Genomic DNA, 17,865 nt, shown 5'->3' with positions numbered 1-17,865 from the left:
TTTAGGATACCAGCATGTCCTCATTTTATTCAAAATATTGATACGTAACAAAATTTCAGTAGTTTTGATACCTCCAGCTGACTTGTACAACAAAATTATTTGACCGCATTACCAAAACTGACCATATGTGCACTTTAATTTGTAAATCTATATACACCATGACGTACCCGCATAGTATTAATCAGCCATTTTTTTTATGTCAGGAATCATTGTATAATATAATCATGACAATGGACAGCAATATTGCAATTTCATAACAACAAATTTTTGTTCGCATAAATTTAGGATACCAGCGTGTCCTCCTTTTATTCAAAATATTGATACGTAACAAAATTTCAGTAGTTTTAATACCTCATGCTGACTTGGAAAACAAAACTATTTGACCAAAACTGATCATATGTGCACTTTTATTTGCAAATCTATATACCCGCATACCATTGTACCGAGCGCCTTAATGTCTTCTCCTGGCGCTCCTGTTCACATTTTAGTAGGACCGTAAATGTACACGTAATCAATAATATTGGAAAACCATTAATGCAAAAAATATTCTGAATAAATTGAGAATGTCAGAATTTCATCTCTTTATTTATAATAACAGTCACATCATATATAGGAGTTCATGATGGTGTACGTGTAAAACAAAACTATTATGCCACATCATCAAAGTACCAACACTGACATGTCTGAATTCATTTGTACTATTTACAATGATTTAATAAAACAAAGTATACGAGGTTCTCTTCTTGGAATCTATTATGTCGGTTGATTGATTTTGTTTATAGTTAAACGTCAAGTGGCAACTATTTCATTAAAGTGCGCATTGAGTATAATTTTAGGACGTCCCATATAAATATCGGCAATGACAAATCTCTCGATAAATCTGACGAATTTGACGAGATTGTTGATAGTTTTACCACATCGTATGCTTACGGACACTGTACAATTTCTGTTAGAATATTCTGCGGGAAATAGAATAGTAAATCCAATGCAAACAAGTTGAATATCAATGAAATATCCATGCAAGTATAAATTTATGCATAAAGTAAAATTTAGGAAGGGACAGGTAAACAACGGGGAACGAAGTAACGTTGACAATGTTGCCGATATCCCGTGATATAAGAATATTGTTCCGATGCGTTGGATAACCTTTCTATCCGCCTTCTAATAAAAAAAAACTCTCTGTGATCGTATAGCCATTTTTTATTTATATAAAAATACATGTATATCAAATAAAAGAGAGCATTTGTATAATATCTAGTAGAGTCTAGCGAGTAAATAATAAATGATATCTGTGGAAAAACAATGCGAATGTTGTTTACATATTTTAATGAAAGCTCAAGTCTGATATGAAAACTCTTATAACGATAATCTGTCATAAGCAGACCTGTCCTCAGGTCTGGTCAATAGCAGACTTGTCCACAGGTCTGGTCAAAAGCAGACCTGTCCTCAGGTCTGGTCAGGACCAGACCTGTCCACAGGTCTGGTCTGAGGCAGACCTGTCCTTAGGACTGGTCAAAAGCAGACTTGTCCACAGGTCTGGTCTGGAGCAGACTTGTCGATAGGTCTGCAGCAGTCCTAAAAAAGCAGACCGTAGGTCTGGTCCACCAACGACGAAGTTAACTTGCTTGACTGCTTAAAAATTCTCAAGTTAACTTAGAAAGCAGTCAACAAGTTAACTCTAAGTTAACTTTTGTCAAGGTTAGGACCGCACCCATCTGTAGGTACATATTCGTCAAATATTTTTGATATTTTCAAATAATGGCAAACCAACTTGTGATGCAGTCTGTATCATTTGCTAAATAATGATTATAACGTGACCACTTGGAACTCCCGGTTAAGCAGTTTCCTTGTAAACAGCAAACCTGTCAATGAAATCATGACAGATGATACAAGTCCTGAAATTCCGTATCGACTGGGGGATATATTCTATATTTATTAGCCTCGTTGTCGAACTGTTTTGTTTTCAACTGACCCACAATTTCTAGATTTGAGGCACACTTAACTGTATCTGTAGAATCTTTAGCCGCAAGTTAGATCGGATAGATACGTTCAACAAAGTCAACACGCTTTGATCTATATATTTATTGAGAGTAAATACATTATATAGCGAAAAGAAAATTACAAGATAATGGTTCCTTCTTTTCTGTCTTACAAAAAGGCTCCTGTATAAAGTCCATCTCATAGCGGCAGGTAGTTCATGTATGTTCGGTACGATAAAAAAGAGTGTGAGTATTTGTTATGATAATTATCGTTTTGTTGTTATTGAAACAAAATGATTAAAAGTCACTTAATATCGAGGGTGGTATTACTCAATTTATTTCACTTGACTGGGCTGAGTTTAACTGTTTCGCTCATAATAAACCATTCCATCCATAGATAAGTGTTTTAGGATAAACTCATCAATGAAGTGTCCAGTTATTCTTTTGTTAATTCCTTTGATGTCACTGATAGGTGATTAGAAATCAGTAATAATTATAACGGCAATCATCCTAATCACAAACATCTTCAAATAGACTGTCCTTATGCAAATTAAAACGTAAGCTCCGCCCGATCAGTTAAAATGACATTGGTAATAAAAACTTGGGTAACTGTCATACAAAAAAAATCCCTATGGCAATAAGCATGTTTCAAAACTTGTTCTTATCATATTTGATACAAACACATCTTTGTGGTAAGTACTCAATTTTAAAGATTTAAGAAATTATTTTTAATGCGTTGTAAGTAAAGTTAAAACTACTATCAACACAACGATTTTTTTTTTATGTCAGATGTTTTATGAAGTTCGAAAATGTCTCTGCAAATTTTGCCATCTTACTGTTTTAATAATAAGCAGGGTTTTTTCCACGATATTTGAAAGACGGGGCGGGGAATGAAATAGTTCGGCAAGCGGAGCGAGGCGAAATTTTTTTTGGACCTAATCCTTGCCAAAAAACATTAAATCATTATGAAGTGCACTATTGTAACGGTTCCTGACTTAGAGAATGTTTATTTTACAGTTACAAGTGTCAGGGTTTGAAATTGTTTATTCCGAATTTTCTCCATTTTTTGTCTATGGTATATTAAGATGATTGGATGGATCTTAGTAGCTGAAGACCAATTACGACAAATTCAAAATCCTACGGTATAAGGCGTTACTAAACATTTCAATTGTCCTAGTTTAGGATTTTATGAACGGGAGTCGTAATTACGTTTGCCCGGGTAGAGGGTCCACGGGGAAGCTCAGAAGCTGGGTTTCAACACGTAAGCATCAAATTATGAAGAAGCCAGACTTATAAATATCTCTCTATTATATATTAGGTTCTGGTTTCACCGGAGAACACATATGATACAAGGCAAACAAACACTGAAGTATAAAGGTCGTTCGTTCTTAATATTGTAGGCTTTAATGTGGAATACATGATTGAATATGAAAATTGACGTTATTGTACAACAGTACTAAATTAAAGCAATCATGTCACTGTCTAGTTCCGATAGATTGTATATGGTACATGAATGAATATGGTGCTTGAACTTGATGGCAAAATGTAGGCCCAATGATGCCACTTAGGTACTCACTAATGCATATTGAAACAATATTATACTATCAAAAGCTATCAAGATTGGGAAGTAAAAATACAATACCAAATATACTAGTACATGTTACTAAAATTGAGAAAAGAAATAGGGAATGTGTCGAAGCGACAACAACCCGACCATAGAGCAGACAACAGACAAAGGCCACCAATGGGTCTTCAATGTAGACGTCCTTCAGCTGACCCATTAAAAAATATTTATACTAGTACAGTGATAATGGACGTCATACTAAACTCCAAATTATACACAAGAAACTAAAATTAAAAATCATACAAGTCCGACAATGGCCAGAGGCTCTTGACTTGGGATAGGCGCAAAATTGCGGTTGGGTTAAACATGTTTATCTCAACCCTCCCCCTATACCTCTAGCCAATGTAGAAAAGTAAACGCATAACAATACGCACATTAAAATTCAGTTGAGGAGAAATTCGATTCCAATGTCGGAAGATGTAACAAAATTAAAAAAAAATGACAATGCTACATAAATAACAACAGATTACTAGCAGTTATCTGACATGCCAGGTCCAACCCTCAATTAAACTGATAGTATTAATATAAGTGTTGAAACCACTGCGTTGATGTCACTGATGGTGGACGTTTCACCAGCCTAGTAGTCAGCACTTCGTCGTTGACATGAATATCAATTATATGGTCATTTTCTAAATTTCCTGCTACAAAACTTTTTCGAAAAACTAAGGATTTTTGTATTCCAGGAATAGATTACCTTGGCCGTCTTTGGCACAACTATTTTGAATTTTAGGCCCTCAATGCTTTTCAACCTTGTACTTGTTTGGCTTTATCACTAATTTGATCTGTGTGTCACTGATGAAGTCTTATGTAGACGAAACGCGCGTCTGACGTAACAAATTATAATTTTGGTACATTTAATAACTGTTTACAAGTATTAATGTACATTAACGCAAAACTCCAAGACACGGCCGCCGGACTCTCGTTTCCAATGAATGGTTAGAGTAGAGTGGAATCATTAGAAGCATTTCACGCTAATTTCATTATGGAGTTTAATGCCCCCTATTTAAATGTCCCTGTGATTCCGAATAGATATAAAAAGAAATCAGATTACATGTTCGTTTAATGAATTTGATAAATTGCCATATTCAATAGCAGATTACGATATTTTTGTTATCTATTTTTTTTGAAAAGTGGGGCGTACGCGCATAACGCACTTACGTGGACCCGCCCCTGATAAGTATAGCTAAGAACAATTTATGGATGATGACTCATCAATCTCTTTAAACAAAGGTGACAAGGCAGGCGTCCCCATTCTCGAGCACATTAATTCTGCTGTAAGTGTTATCAAGCGGTTTTTTTAAATTAATTTTCCAGTCAGTGTTGTTTTACTTTTGATTGGTTAGTACCTATTTTACGCCATCTATTTTATCATCTAAACAGCAACGTTTCCAGTGCAGTTTTCAACATCTTTCTTAACAGCCTGATTAGTCTTTGTTCCACTCCCAAACACGTTTGAAAAAGCAAAATACTAAACTTCTTTGTCATCGCTTATTCTCATCTACCGTGACATCCATTTAATATCTGTTGATTTGATTAACTCATTACAAAAGGCTAAATCATTGATTTATGTTTAATAAGATGTATGCAATCTACATTTAACTTGCAAAAGCACTCTAGGTGAAAGTCCGAATTACTGCTCTGCCTTAAGCTTTTACATGTACCTGTTTTGAGAGTGTTGTGTGTTTGCTATTAATCGTTCATGATTTAGGACATTATGTGCTTTACTTGATTACATTAAATCAATTCAAAAGTGCATTGAAATTGGTTTTAAAATTACTATCATAATGATCATGGCCATTTCTAGGCAACATACTTTTAAATGCAGTAGCTGTGCGATATCGATGGCCAATCTTAATGACCCTCGTCGTCCTTTTACAAGTGTGTAGTTCTACTCATGGGCTTAATCAACATCTGCATGACTAAACCTAATGCATTAAAACTAGTATACAAACATATTGATAAGGATTGTTGTTATTCCCCGTATTGTTGTTTAAAACCTGCACAATTACCCCAAATTGTTAAACATCTCGACAAAAAGGACAAACAAAAAAGAGGTATAATTCATGATACATGTACATGTAATACAAAGCGAATAAGAATCATGAAAAATATTTGACAGAAAACTTATACACCATTACTACGTTCATCTGAAGGCCGTATGGTGACCTACTGTTGTTAATTTCTGTGTCATTTGGAATTAACAACAAGACGTCCTCAACATCATATTTATATTCATAATAATTAAAAATAGATATTACAACCTACAATCGACTCATCTGTATAAATGACAAACAAGTAAACACATGGTTTATATATCTGGACAACTTTCACCATTCCAAAACATCTCATAAAGTTGCACGAGAAATATGTATTTTATTTGTGAAACTTATTCTGCCTTGAAATAAACCTCACCTTTCCGTTAATGAAGAAACGTTTCACAACCGCAACACATGATCATAATTCAATTTTCATCAATCAATTTAAAGAAGTTGGGAACGAAACAATGAAAAAATTCAGAGACAAGTTTCCATTGGCTAAGATTTTTACATCACAAGTGACGGAAAGTTACTTATCAATCAGTAGTTCACATTTCTATAATATGTACATTTAAGAAATAGAACGAACTATCATCATCGTTAAAAGTTATTATTTCCAACGTTATTTGTCTCTGATTGAGAGATGTCGCATTGCGACTATACCATATCGTCAGTTTCGTTCAAATGATTATATTCACAACTTCTTTTCAATCTGGATAATTACTATCCTGAAGACAAAATATTGCCTAGACACATGTTTAAAGAGGGTATATGTTATCCTTTAGACATATGATTTTCACTTTTATTGTTTTGAATTGACGAATGCCAAATAACATATATTTTTATTCATTTTCTTCAACAATTAAGATATTTTGTAACAGTTTTATTCATTACGTAGTCGGTGAAATGATATGTAGCTTGTCATTGTTTGTAGCATCATGTTTCACCATAGAGACTTTTGGTCCACATTCCTTTTATTTTTCCTACCAGTCTCAGGATTAAAAATATGATGTGACTGTTGATTGTACGGAAAAAGATCTAAAAGAAAGAAATCAAAATCAACGAATTTTATTACAAATCTTTCTGTTATTCTGTATATCGTTAAACATATATTATTAAATGATAAAAGGAATATGTTTTCTAATATTTTAAGTCAACTAAAAGGTAGACACATCCGGAAGCCAATACAGTTATCACCAAATATTTACAAGGTCAAGAAGCAATTTAAAGGTCGAATTCAGACACAAATATGCAATTCCTTCTTGGCATGCTTTATCCCTTTTTTTTTTAACTCAAGACCTTTAATGGTTTTTCTTTTTTCAAATTGTGACTTGGATTGAAACTTGTCTAATTGACACTCTTATCGCATCTTCTTATATCTCTCAACCGTTAACATTTGGAAACAAATAAAACTAAAACACACGCGGCGTTGTGTAACCGAAAAAGACATAAAGCATAAGTCAAATTTATATAAGGACAATTTTACTTGAAGTAGTTGGAAAGCTAGTTTTTTTATTCTTTTGTTTAATTTATTAACGAAAAATGTAAGGATTTAATCCACTATTTTGTAAATAAGAAAATGTCCATACCAAGTTAGGAATATGACAATTGTAAGCAATTCGTTTGATGTGTTTTATTAAGTGATTTTGCCATTTGATTAGGGACTTTCTGTTTATCATTTTTCTCGGAGTTCAGTATTTTTGTGATTTTACTTTTTGTTGTAAAGCATATCAATACCGAATCACTGACTACATGCACGTAGTTTATCCTATCCTTTAACATTTACAAATTATGATACCAGCACTTGATACTACTATTGGAATTTAAATATATGTTAACTGTAAAAGCAATTCAACAGTAGGCATTGTTTGTACGTAGATCCAAAGCTGACATCTTTTTGTTTATAAGGTTTAATGAAGCTTAAGGTTGTTTCTCTTTGATATATTGATGTTCGCGAACATACGTTTATACTAAAACTTTAGCATGTATGTCTAGTAGCGAAAGAAAAAAAAGTCGCTAACTACTTACTCTTTGAAGAACTTAAACTATCGAATGAGTCCATTGACGATCTGTTAGCGTTTGTAGTGCCTTGGCTTCCTTGGTCTGAACTATTGATTGATTTGTCATCACTACGTTTATTTTTTCTGTTTATTGCAGGAGCAGGGTCTTGCTTCTGCAAAAATGTTTTAAAACATCGAAAATCTTACTAGTTGAGCTTGTTATTACAAAACAGCTTCATTTATTGGTCAAATGTTAAATTTAAAAATAAATCTGATTTCAATTTACAGGAAAATTAAAAACAAAAGAAATGTTTAATATCTTTCAATTACTTATACGTTTTGATTTTGTTACACGTAAAATGTTGTTTTGTCTTCAACTTTCTTTTCAGTATTTTCTTGTATGCATATATTTCCTTAGTCTTTTTTGAATTAACTTTTTTGGAACTTTGTGTCCTCAATGCTCTTCCACATGGTCCACCTTTTACTTCTTTGGCTTTATAACTATATTGATCTCAGCGTCACTGATAGTTCTTATATAGACGTATCTGTCGTATCAAATTATAAGCCTGTACCTTTGATAACTATGTGTGCTTGCAAATAATGAATGTCGTTTCAGAATGGGACATCCGGAAATTACTATGCAATTGCGTCTACTTAATTTTGATATCTGATAACTAATTTCAATATTCAAAGAAATACCTACTTCTTTATTAAAATGTTACTCGACTTATTTCCGAGTTGACATATTTAAATATTTTAAACTTCACCTGAACTAATAGTTTTAATTTTTCCATCTTTGTAATACATTTTAAATCAATCCTTTCTTTCTATATTCATTGAACGGTACCCTTATTCCTCTTTCCAGGAATACTCATACTTTAGCACTAAATTATTTAACTAACCTCTGACACATTTTTACTTTGATACTTATTCACACTCCAAGGATCGTCTGTCGAAAAAAAATCAGATTTGACTTTAGCTTTTCTTTCCTGTGCAGCCTTTATTCTATCAGCTCTCTTTTGGGCTTCTGTCCTTTTGTCAATCCTACAACAGACAAAAATAACTGATATTTAATGAATTACTGTGGTATGTTTTTTTTCTGTTTTTGAAGAAATAAATTCAAAATATGGGATGCACACTAAAAAGCGCGTTTACCTCGTTTTGAAAAGTGTTCATCACATTTTTTAAGTTATTTCATATGGACAGAAAAAACAGTAACGTAAATTCTTATCATTCAATTATAAATTCCATTTCAAAAGAGTTGATCATGAAAAAAACGTTGATGACGTCACGGTTAAATATGTCTATGATCTGATATACACAAAACTTTTAGCAAACTGGAAGCAGTGTTTCATCAAAAATACAAAAAAACACATACGACTGTAATATCAGACTCTTGTTTAAAACCAAATGTACAGTACACCTCATCTAAGGTTTCATAAAGTCCACCCTGATCACACTTTGAAAGATGTATATACTTATATTAGTCTTATACTATATATTTTCTATATATTTGATCACGGTGTGCTCTGTATGTCAAAATGGAGGTCTGTTATATATATACTAGTATTAACAACCATTTGAAAGTTATTTGAGAGTCTCATAAGAGATCTTATTACTTACTCTGCACAAGGTCTGCAATATCTTATGCACAGCTTTGTTATCAGGACAGCATTCATCATCAGAACTATCCCTGCTAATAGATACCAGTACCCATTGTCAGGGTACGTTTCAGTTTTGAAAGGACGTTCAGTAGTTGTTGATGACGTTGTAGTTGTCTAAAATATGTATCACATCAATGTGAGAGAATTTCAAAAAATTAATAGCTATATACAACGGTGAAAAGGGACCATTTGAATTGTTTGTTTCTCTTTTGTGTAAGGAAAATAATGTGGACGGGTATTAGATGGGCAGAAAATCAACACATTTAACTTTCAAATATGTTTTTTTTTCTCTGTGCGCATGTCTGGTGTATTTTTTGGAGAAGTCGGGGTTCCATGTGATATGTTATTTTTTTATTATATTTTTGGTTATCTTTCATAAAATATCTATTTCAACTGAATATTCGTATTTTATGTCGGTTTCAATGAAAGTTGAGTTGGTTGACTGTCAATTACATTTATAACCGCGTTTGTACTAACATGAGCAACATGGCGGTTGCCACCTGTGAGTCAGGATAGGCTTACTCTTCGGAGCACCTTAGATAATCCCAACTTGTTGTAATGGTTCAGTCTTTTGTTTTCTATTTTGTGTGTTGTGTGCTATTGTTTGTGTGGTGGTCTTTTTTCTGTTTAGCCATGGTGTTGTCTGTTTATTTTTAGTTGATTTTTTATTTATTGCCTCTTGTATAGATAGTATTTTATGTTTAGAACAATACGTTCCCCTTTTCCCTACCTCTGGGAAAATCAGTGACAAGGTAGAATATCCCACAAGTCCTCCACCATCAGTTGCACTTAAAGTCAAGATCACTGTCTGGCCGTAATTAAAGGATACAGAAATATCCATGGCCACAGTTATTGTCCCATTTTTATCGATATTGAAATAGCTATTCCCTAAACCTGATTGATCCAAGCCGTAGGTTATTGTATTCCAAGTTTCTGTAATGTCTCCATCCGATGCCGATACATTAATTAGTATCGTTCCAATATCTTCCGTTGGAAATAAGAATACATTGTAGTAATCTCGCTCAAATATCGGTGTAAAGTCATTAGTGTCTGCTATGTTAATTGTTGAAAATGTTGTGTCTATCAAACCTCCTGGGTCCGTTATGGTTACATTGCATTCAGTAACCGGTGGATGACCAATATCAGAATCAAAATCCCAACTAAAATAAACATCGCCTGTACTTTCATCCATTTCAAAATATGTTGTATTATATCCATTACAGTCTAAGGTGTATCTTTAAGTTTCATTTTCTGAATCTGATGCATCAATATTAGGCGATGATAGAAGTGTTTCTCCCTGGAAATGAAATTGTCCTAAAGTATATTGTACCAACATAATTATCTAATAGTTAAGGTGGTATGGGTGTCTTTCGACATCTTGGATTTAAAAAACAGAGAACCTAAGGTAGAAATTTACTATCAAGTTAGCAAAATTTAATGCAGAAATGCAGATATTAAATGATAATTTTCATTTAAAAGATCCAATTTATAAGAAAACAACTTGTGAATATTAGTGTAGATTAATTTTTGTTGTTTTTAAATGATTTTAAATTGGTATTTAAAGGAGAGGTAACTCTAAAACCGTGTATTTTCTGAAGGATTCTACATGGAATTTTTGTATTTTAGCCGAAAAAAAAGTACGGTGACCCTATCTTTTCTTTTGATATTCTTAAAACATTACCTGAAAGCTATATTTTACTAATTTATTTAACAATTCTTACATTTTGTTTAGTTTCTAATCACAAAATGTTTTTGTTCCTGTACAATCCAAACAAAATGTGTCATTTTGTCACAACCTGTAGCTTGACAAAATACGCGGTGACCTATTATTTTTACAATATTTTTGAACATATATCACTAAATAATACGTTTTGGCAAAGTATAAACAAATTCTATCATTTTTTTTAGACTCCCATGCCACCTTAAACAATCAATATAACGTATACAACTTTAGATATATAATGTTACGTCACTTGACCGTTACAGTAATAAAGATCGGACATGAGTGACACAAATATTGCTCCTGATAATATAAAAATAATACTGGATATAATCATGGTACTGTTGTAAACGAATGAGAAACTATGTTAAAACTTACATTATAAAACATTTTCCCCTTTTATCAAACGTACGTGTGGATACCAAAAGTTGTGAACTATCAGTTATGGCTTATGTGTACTCGTTCAATGTTGCTCGCCTTTGTTGTGTCAATCTGTTGAATTTGCTCAATTTATGCATATTTTATTTTAGTCATCTAAATAAGTGTTTTTATCACTAGACTATCAACAATAAGGTTATGAGCTTCCTTAATCAGATACTTGATGCTTACAAAATAATTGTTGTAGCAAGGTTCGAATGTTAAAGAACTGAAATCAACACTACATGGGTTCTTTTTCTGTCAAAATCAAGAATTGGTTGTGTCTGTGTGTCTCAATTTAAAAGTTAAATGCCCTCTGTGTACATGGTGTATTAGATTGGTTATATGTAGGTCCATCGTGTCAGACATACTATGACATAACTTCAAATTACAAATTGTACTGCATTTCGACAATTGATATCTCTTTGGAGATACTTGGGATCAATATTCGAAAATCCAAAATGTAAAATGCTGATACAACCAACATAGAATAGGTATAGCCAAATCCGGCAAGGGAATACGTTGGTTAATCTAAAACAAATTCCAAAATTGTGTATAAGAAAATTTCAATTACACAATATCCGTATAGTTTTGCCAGTATCAACGGTCTGGCTACTGAGCTGGTGATATCTTCGGAACCTAACTGTTTAACTAGCAGAGTTATCGACATAGTGGCGTTAGAACGGTTTTTGTTTTGCATTTTGGGGATATTTTGTACATAGATTTCTTTCATAACAGTTATAAGTAAGTGTACTTATTATGTATATTTCTAATGCACTTCTCAATAATTGTTTTAGATTTGTGATTTCGGGGCTTTTATAGCTGACTATGCGATCTGGGCTTTGCTCGATGTTGAAGGTCGAACGGTGACCTATGACTGTTAATGTCTGTGTCATTTGGTCACTTGTTGAGCGTTGTCTCATTGACAATCCTACCACATCTTCTCTGTTATAGTCATACACATTAATTATTTGTATACTATAACCAGACTCGAACTTAATAATTTGTTTACTAGTTCATGTAGTTTGCATGTAAATCAAATGCAACGATATTGCTTATCAAATTACAGTCAAAAAAAGACAAAGCAGCAATTTATGGGTTAATATGATTCGACTATAAATGATGGGTAACAGAAAAGTCAAAACATATAAAGAATGGAAAAACATTAAAAAGAAATTAGGAATAGAAAATAATAAGTTGCTTATAAATACGGAATCGAGAAAAGAATTAGGTACAGAGAAAAATTGACCAAAAAAAATTAGGTATAGTGAAAAAAAAGAATTCCGAATAGAGAAAGATAAATTTTAAAAAAAATAAGAATAGAGATAAATGGACAAAAAGAATCAAGAATAGAGAAAAGTTGACAAAAAAAATTTATAGTAGAGAAAAAAGGTCTACACAATAAGAAAATATATACTTATATGAAGTTCACCATCCAAACCCTCATAACTGTATGAAAAACAATGTTTTGAATTGCATAAAGGAAATGTGTATGTGTTAAATCATTGCTAGTGATTGTAAACCAAAACATTAAGCGTTTAAGACCATATATATTATTGGAAAGTATAAACAGATACATAAAACCTTCTACATATATGTTGGTTAGAACTTTGACCGCATTAAATGGTAAAAAGGTATTGACATGAATTAAACATTATCGTACGTACCACGTTCTCTGTGTCATTTAAAACGTAATGGGTATTACTGAGTGTTGGAACATCGTTCACATTTACAATAGAGATTGTGACAGTTGTTGTTGCAGTGTCTTTAGTATCAGTGGCTCTCACAACGAACCGGAAGCTGGTAGCAGATCCAACATAGAACAGATTGTCGTAGTCAAATTCTGCAATAGTTGAAATCTGTCCACCTGAAAAAAGTAGTGTTATGACAAAAGGTTAATTTAGTTACCAATGAAACAGTGAGACGGTGAGAAATTCCCTAGTTTTTGTTCTTACTTAGTGAATATCCCCTAATATGGTGTTGTGGTCAAATACAAACGAGTCATTCCATGCTATAAATCATTTTCAGAATGAGTAATAAATGAGTCACTTTTCATTCATGAGGTCAATGTTTTTTTATGAATATATATAAGGTCATAAATTCAATTTTCAATATCAGTGTATCAAAAGATGTAAGCCAAACGCGTGCAGATGATTTAAAATTGGGGATCTTTATTGATGAAATGATGTTCACTTCAATTTTAAAAATATTAACTAAATGAATTACTTACTCGCTGAATCTATATCAAAGTAACTATTTGTAGTCGGTGTCCATGAATATGTAACGACGTCTACCGAATCAAGATCTGTTGTAAAATATGTATATAAAAGTGTACCCACAGCGGTATTTTCTTCTACCCCGATTTTTAGGTCAGATTCATCATTGGCGAAAACCGGAATATCATTAATGTCTGAAAGAAAGAAAAACTTGTGATCTAACAAGAAAAAAAATTGCCATTTCTGTTTAAGCACCAATTGGCGAAAAGACACTGAGGTAAACACTTTATTAGAAATAAAATAAACAGCTGCGCCATGAGCGCATGATACGCCCGTCGTCTTGTGTGTGAAGTTTTATTCAACAATCACAAATAGTTTCTGAGATACGGTGCGACACATGTAATCCCCCCTTTTTTACAAAATACTCAATAATTCATTGTAATTGTAAAATAAAATTTTGAATCATCACAAAAAAGTATACAGATCTTATGATTAATAAAACTGTGAAAAGTGTGTAAATTTTAAAGCAATAATCATTTATGGTTTTTAATACGGTGTGTAACCTCTTACCCCCTCCCCCCTTTTCCCCCCTTTTATAAAAAACCTCCATTACTCTAAAATTAAATTTTGAATCATCACCAAAAAGTATACAGATCTTCAGATTAATATAACTAAGAAGTGTGTAAAGTTTTAAGCAATAGTCATAAATCATAAAACACCCCAAATTTGAAGGTTTTTTTTTCACCAAAAACAATACAGATCATTTGATCATCATAAGAAACAATTATTTTAAATTTTATGAAATTTGGATGAGTGGTTTTCAAGTTAAGGTGCGACATGTTTACGGCGGACAGACAGACGGACAGACAGACGGACGGACGCAGGACATTTATATTCCATAATACGTTCCGTCAAAATTTCGACAGGCGTATACATCTTTATCAAATAAAAGACAATAGAAAACATTAAAGACCATACTCAGAACAATTGAAAATTGAAAAATGATTTCAATTGTGAATTCGACAAATCTCGAACGCTTTACTCAACATAAAACATAACCGAATGCACGCTCTCTTTTAGCATACCCAAATCGAATTCCAAAGTATAAGAAATCAATGAGAATGTTTGCATTATGTAGACACATTACAAGTTATCACCATTGAGCTGCTGACCAATCGTCAAGTCATTCTACTTAGCAATTTAAGATAAATTGTAAATATTGAAGGAATATAACAACAACAACAACAAAAAACACAAATTATTTGAAAATAGAAAGTAAAAATGTTTTAGTCATTTTTATTATAAACTTTAATCATCGTTAATATCAGGATTCTGTTGATCTTTGAAATAAAATATATTTAGATATGTGTTATACAGGTGATATTGACACAAATGAATACTAGTACTATTCTTTTTTCTAGTCTGAAGTTAAAAACTCATCAGAGATGCAAGACATACTTTGGTATGGGACTGTCGTACAAGTGACAGGTTTAGCTAGCTATAAAACCAGGTTCAATCCTCCATTTTTCTACATTTGAAAATGCCTGTACCAAGTCAGGAATATGACAGTTCTTGTCCATTCGTTTTTGATGCGTTTTGTTATTTGATTTTGCCATGTGATTATGGACTTTCCGAATTCAGTATTTTTGTGATTTTACTTTTTTTTGGTACTAAAACCACGCATTATTTTTTCAACAACACTCACAAATGGAACCCGCATTATAACAGTTGGGAAGTAACAACCAATACAATCTTGAATATCTTTGACATTCAAAAACCTTATGCAAAGATTAAGTTATCTCATCCATGTGTAAGTATATTTTCATCACCTACGAATCAAAAGAATGTTTGTAAATTTAAAAAATAGATGTATCGTATAATTTAGCAAGATAAATAAAATTATTATTGCACTGTCCAGACAGCAAGATGTAATTCGTTGTCATGTTTGATTTAAAAGGGGATTAACAGTAAACAAAAATATATGACCTTTACATTGCCACTGCTGGTGGACGTTTCTTCCCCGAGGGTATCACCAGCCCAGTAGTCAGCACTTCGGTGTTGACATGAATATCAATTATATGGTCAGTTTTATAAATTTTCTGTTTACAAAACTTTGAATTTTTCGAAAAACGAAGGATGTTCTTACCCCAGGAGTAGATTACCTTAGTCTTATGTAGACAAAACGCGCGTCTGGCGTATAAAATCATAATCCTGGTACTTTTGATAAAAGAGGGACGAAAGATACCAAAAGGACAGTCAGACTCATAAATCTAAAACAAACTGACAACGCCATGGCTAAAAATGAAAAAGACAAACAAACAACAGCACACACGACACAACATATAAAACTAAAGAATAAACAACACGAACCCCACTATTTATTATTACGTCATCTCCTTTCTCCCGGGCAACAAGTAAGTAGGAGTAAAATGAAAATAATTAAAATCGTTCGCAATTGATTGCATATGACAGTGACGTCGTAGCAGTATCGACGTCAGTCACAACAATAGGAATCGTAAAAATAAATAGTTATATTGATAACTATTTACGATAGGTTTCAGGGCAAAAAACGTCCTGAGTTTATCCATGTATAAAAACAATGTTGCATACGAGCATAGATATACATCACAATTTCAGGGACTGAATTTCGGCTCTCCCTTGACACCATTTGCAATTATGGTCTTGATGAAGCGATGATTGTCCGTCGGGAGAGGACGATAAATGTCTGACTCGCGTTAAAATAGAGAGCAATGTCTTTTGCAAGTAAAAGATACCCTTGTAGATTTCGAAAAAGAACAGGCTTCAGCACTTCGGTGTTGACATGAATATCAATTATATGGTCAGTTTAACAAATGTTCTGTTTACAAAACTTTGGATTTTTCGAAAAACGAAGGATTTTCTTACCCCAGGAGTAGATTACCTTAGTCTTATGTAGACGAAACGCGCGTCTGGCGTATAAAATCATAATCCTGGTACTTTTGATAAAAGAGGGACGAAAGATACCAAAGGGACAGTCAGACTCATAAATCTAAAACAAACTGACAACGCCATGGCTAAAAATGAAAAAGACAAACAAACAACAGCACACAAGACACAACATAGAAAACTAAAGAATAAACAACACGAACCCCACTATTTATTATTACGTCATTTCATTTCTCCCGGACAACAAGTAAGTAGGAGTAAAATGAAAATAATTAAAATCGTTCGCAATTGATTGCATATGACAGTGACGTCGTAGCAGTATCGACGTCAGTCACAACAATAGGAATCGTAAAAATAAATAGTTATATTGATAACTATTTACGATAGGTTTCATGGCAAAAAACGTCCCGAGTTTATCCAAGTATAAAAACAATGTTGCATACGAGCAGAGAGATACATCACAATTTCAGGGACTGATTTTCGGCTCTCCCTTGACACCATTTGCAATTATGGTCTTGATGAAGCGATGATTGTCCGTCGGGAGAGTACGATAAATGTCTGACTCGCGTTAAAATAGACAGCAATGTCTTTTGCAAGTAGAAGATACCCTTGTAGATTTCGAAAAAGAACAGGCTATTGACGCTACAAGGCATCACTGGCACCTGCAAAGTGGAAAAAGTTTAATTTAAGTTGCAACAACTTGTTTCGAAATCCACTATAAATAAATACGTTTAAACTAATCATATCTTATCCATGAAAATCATTTTAAATCAGATGTCTTACTTTCTACATAAACGCTAAGAACATTTGACCCCACTGTAGTGTCTCCATCATTCACTGTAACATGGATATCAAAAGCAGGTACTTGTATTGTGGAAAAATCAACAGTGGTTTTTATATCTGCTCCTGTTGATGCTTGAAATAAAAGATAACAAATAGATCAAAATTTTCATAAAATCTTTGTTTGTTTATTTTTTGTTGGGTTTAAAAATACAAATATCTGTTGTCCTTTGTTTTGGATTGGTTGTCTGTATATCATACCAGATTTTAATTGTTTTTAAACAAGATATTTGAATGAACCATTGTAGGTTTCGTAGTGACGACCGTTTGATGTAGCGGATAAAATTCCAAGTATGCTTTGGTCATTTTTATTGACTTTCCCCTTTTTAAATTTAATTTCTCGTTTTTCGTTATGGTGTTATGCTTATTTCGTGTTGCCGGAACTTACTATTTCTTCAATAATACCATTTTTATCTTCTATTTTTTTCTATCCCTATTCTGTTG

The 17,865-nt window shown here is 32.8% G+C and overlaps 2 protein-coding genes across 2 annotated transcripts in view; both read right to left on the bottom strand.

Annotated features, from left to right (window-relative positions):
• The window catches only part of LOC143055095 (protocadherin gamma-A12-like), a 110,822-nt gene that overhangs the window by 92,240 nt on the left and 717 nt on the right, over positions 1–17,865 (bottom strand). The window contains exons 2-4 of the mRNA XM_076228244.1: positions 17,365–17,496; positions 13,671–13,850; positions 13,108–13,307 (exon numbers count right to left, since the gene is read on the bottom strand). Coding sequence (XP_076084359.1) covers positions 13,108–13,307; positions 13,671–13,850; positions 17,365–17,496 — 512 coding nt within the window. The remainder of the gene's footprint in view (positions 1–13,107; positions 13,308–13,670; positions 13,851–17,364; positions 17,497–17,865) is intronic.
• Positions 6,471–10,327, bottom strand: LOC143054999 (uncharacterized). Its single transcript, XM_076228112.1, has 5 exons — positions 10,034–10,327; positions 9,263–9,417; positions 8,542–8,683; positions 7,668–7,812; positions 6,471–6,677 (listed from the first exon to the last, which is right to left on the bottom strand). The coding sequence occupies exons 1-5, from the start codon at positions 10,142–10,144 to the stop codon at positions 6,583–6,585; spliced, it is 648 nt and encodes a 215-aa protein (XP_076084227.1). The 5' UTR covers positions 10,145–10,327; the 3' UTR covers positions 6,471–6,582.

The sequence above is a fragment of the Mytilus galloprovincialis genome, chromosome 12 (assembly GCF_965363235.1).
Source record: "Mytilus galloprovincialis chromosome 12, xbMytGall1.hap1.1, whole genome shotgun sequence".
NCBI lineage: Eukaryota > Metazoa > Mollusca > Bivalvia > Mytilida > Mytilidae > Mytilus > Mytilus galloprovincialis.
Note: the sequence above shows the minus strand (reverse complement) of the source record. Positions and strands in the feature narration are given on the sequence as shown.

Excerpts from the sequence above, each read along its gene's own strand:
- LOC143054999 (XM_076228112.1), bottom strand. The coding sequence starts at position 10,144 with ATGGATATTTCTGTATCCTTTAATTACGGCCAGACAGTGATCTTGACT. Across the intron at positions 8,684-9,262 it reads TATTGCAGACCTTGTGCAGA|GATTGACAAAAGGACAGAAG; the intron begins GTAAGTAATAAG and ends TGTCTGTTGTAG. Across the intron at positions 6,678-7,667 it reads TAGTTTAAGTTCTTCAAAGA|ATCTTTTTCCGTACAATCAA; the intron begins GTAAGTAGTTAG and ends TCTTTCTTTTAG.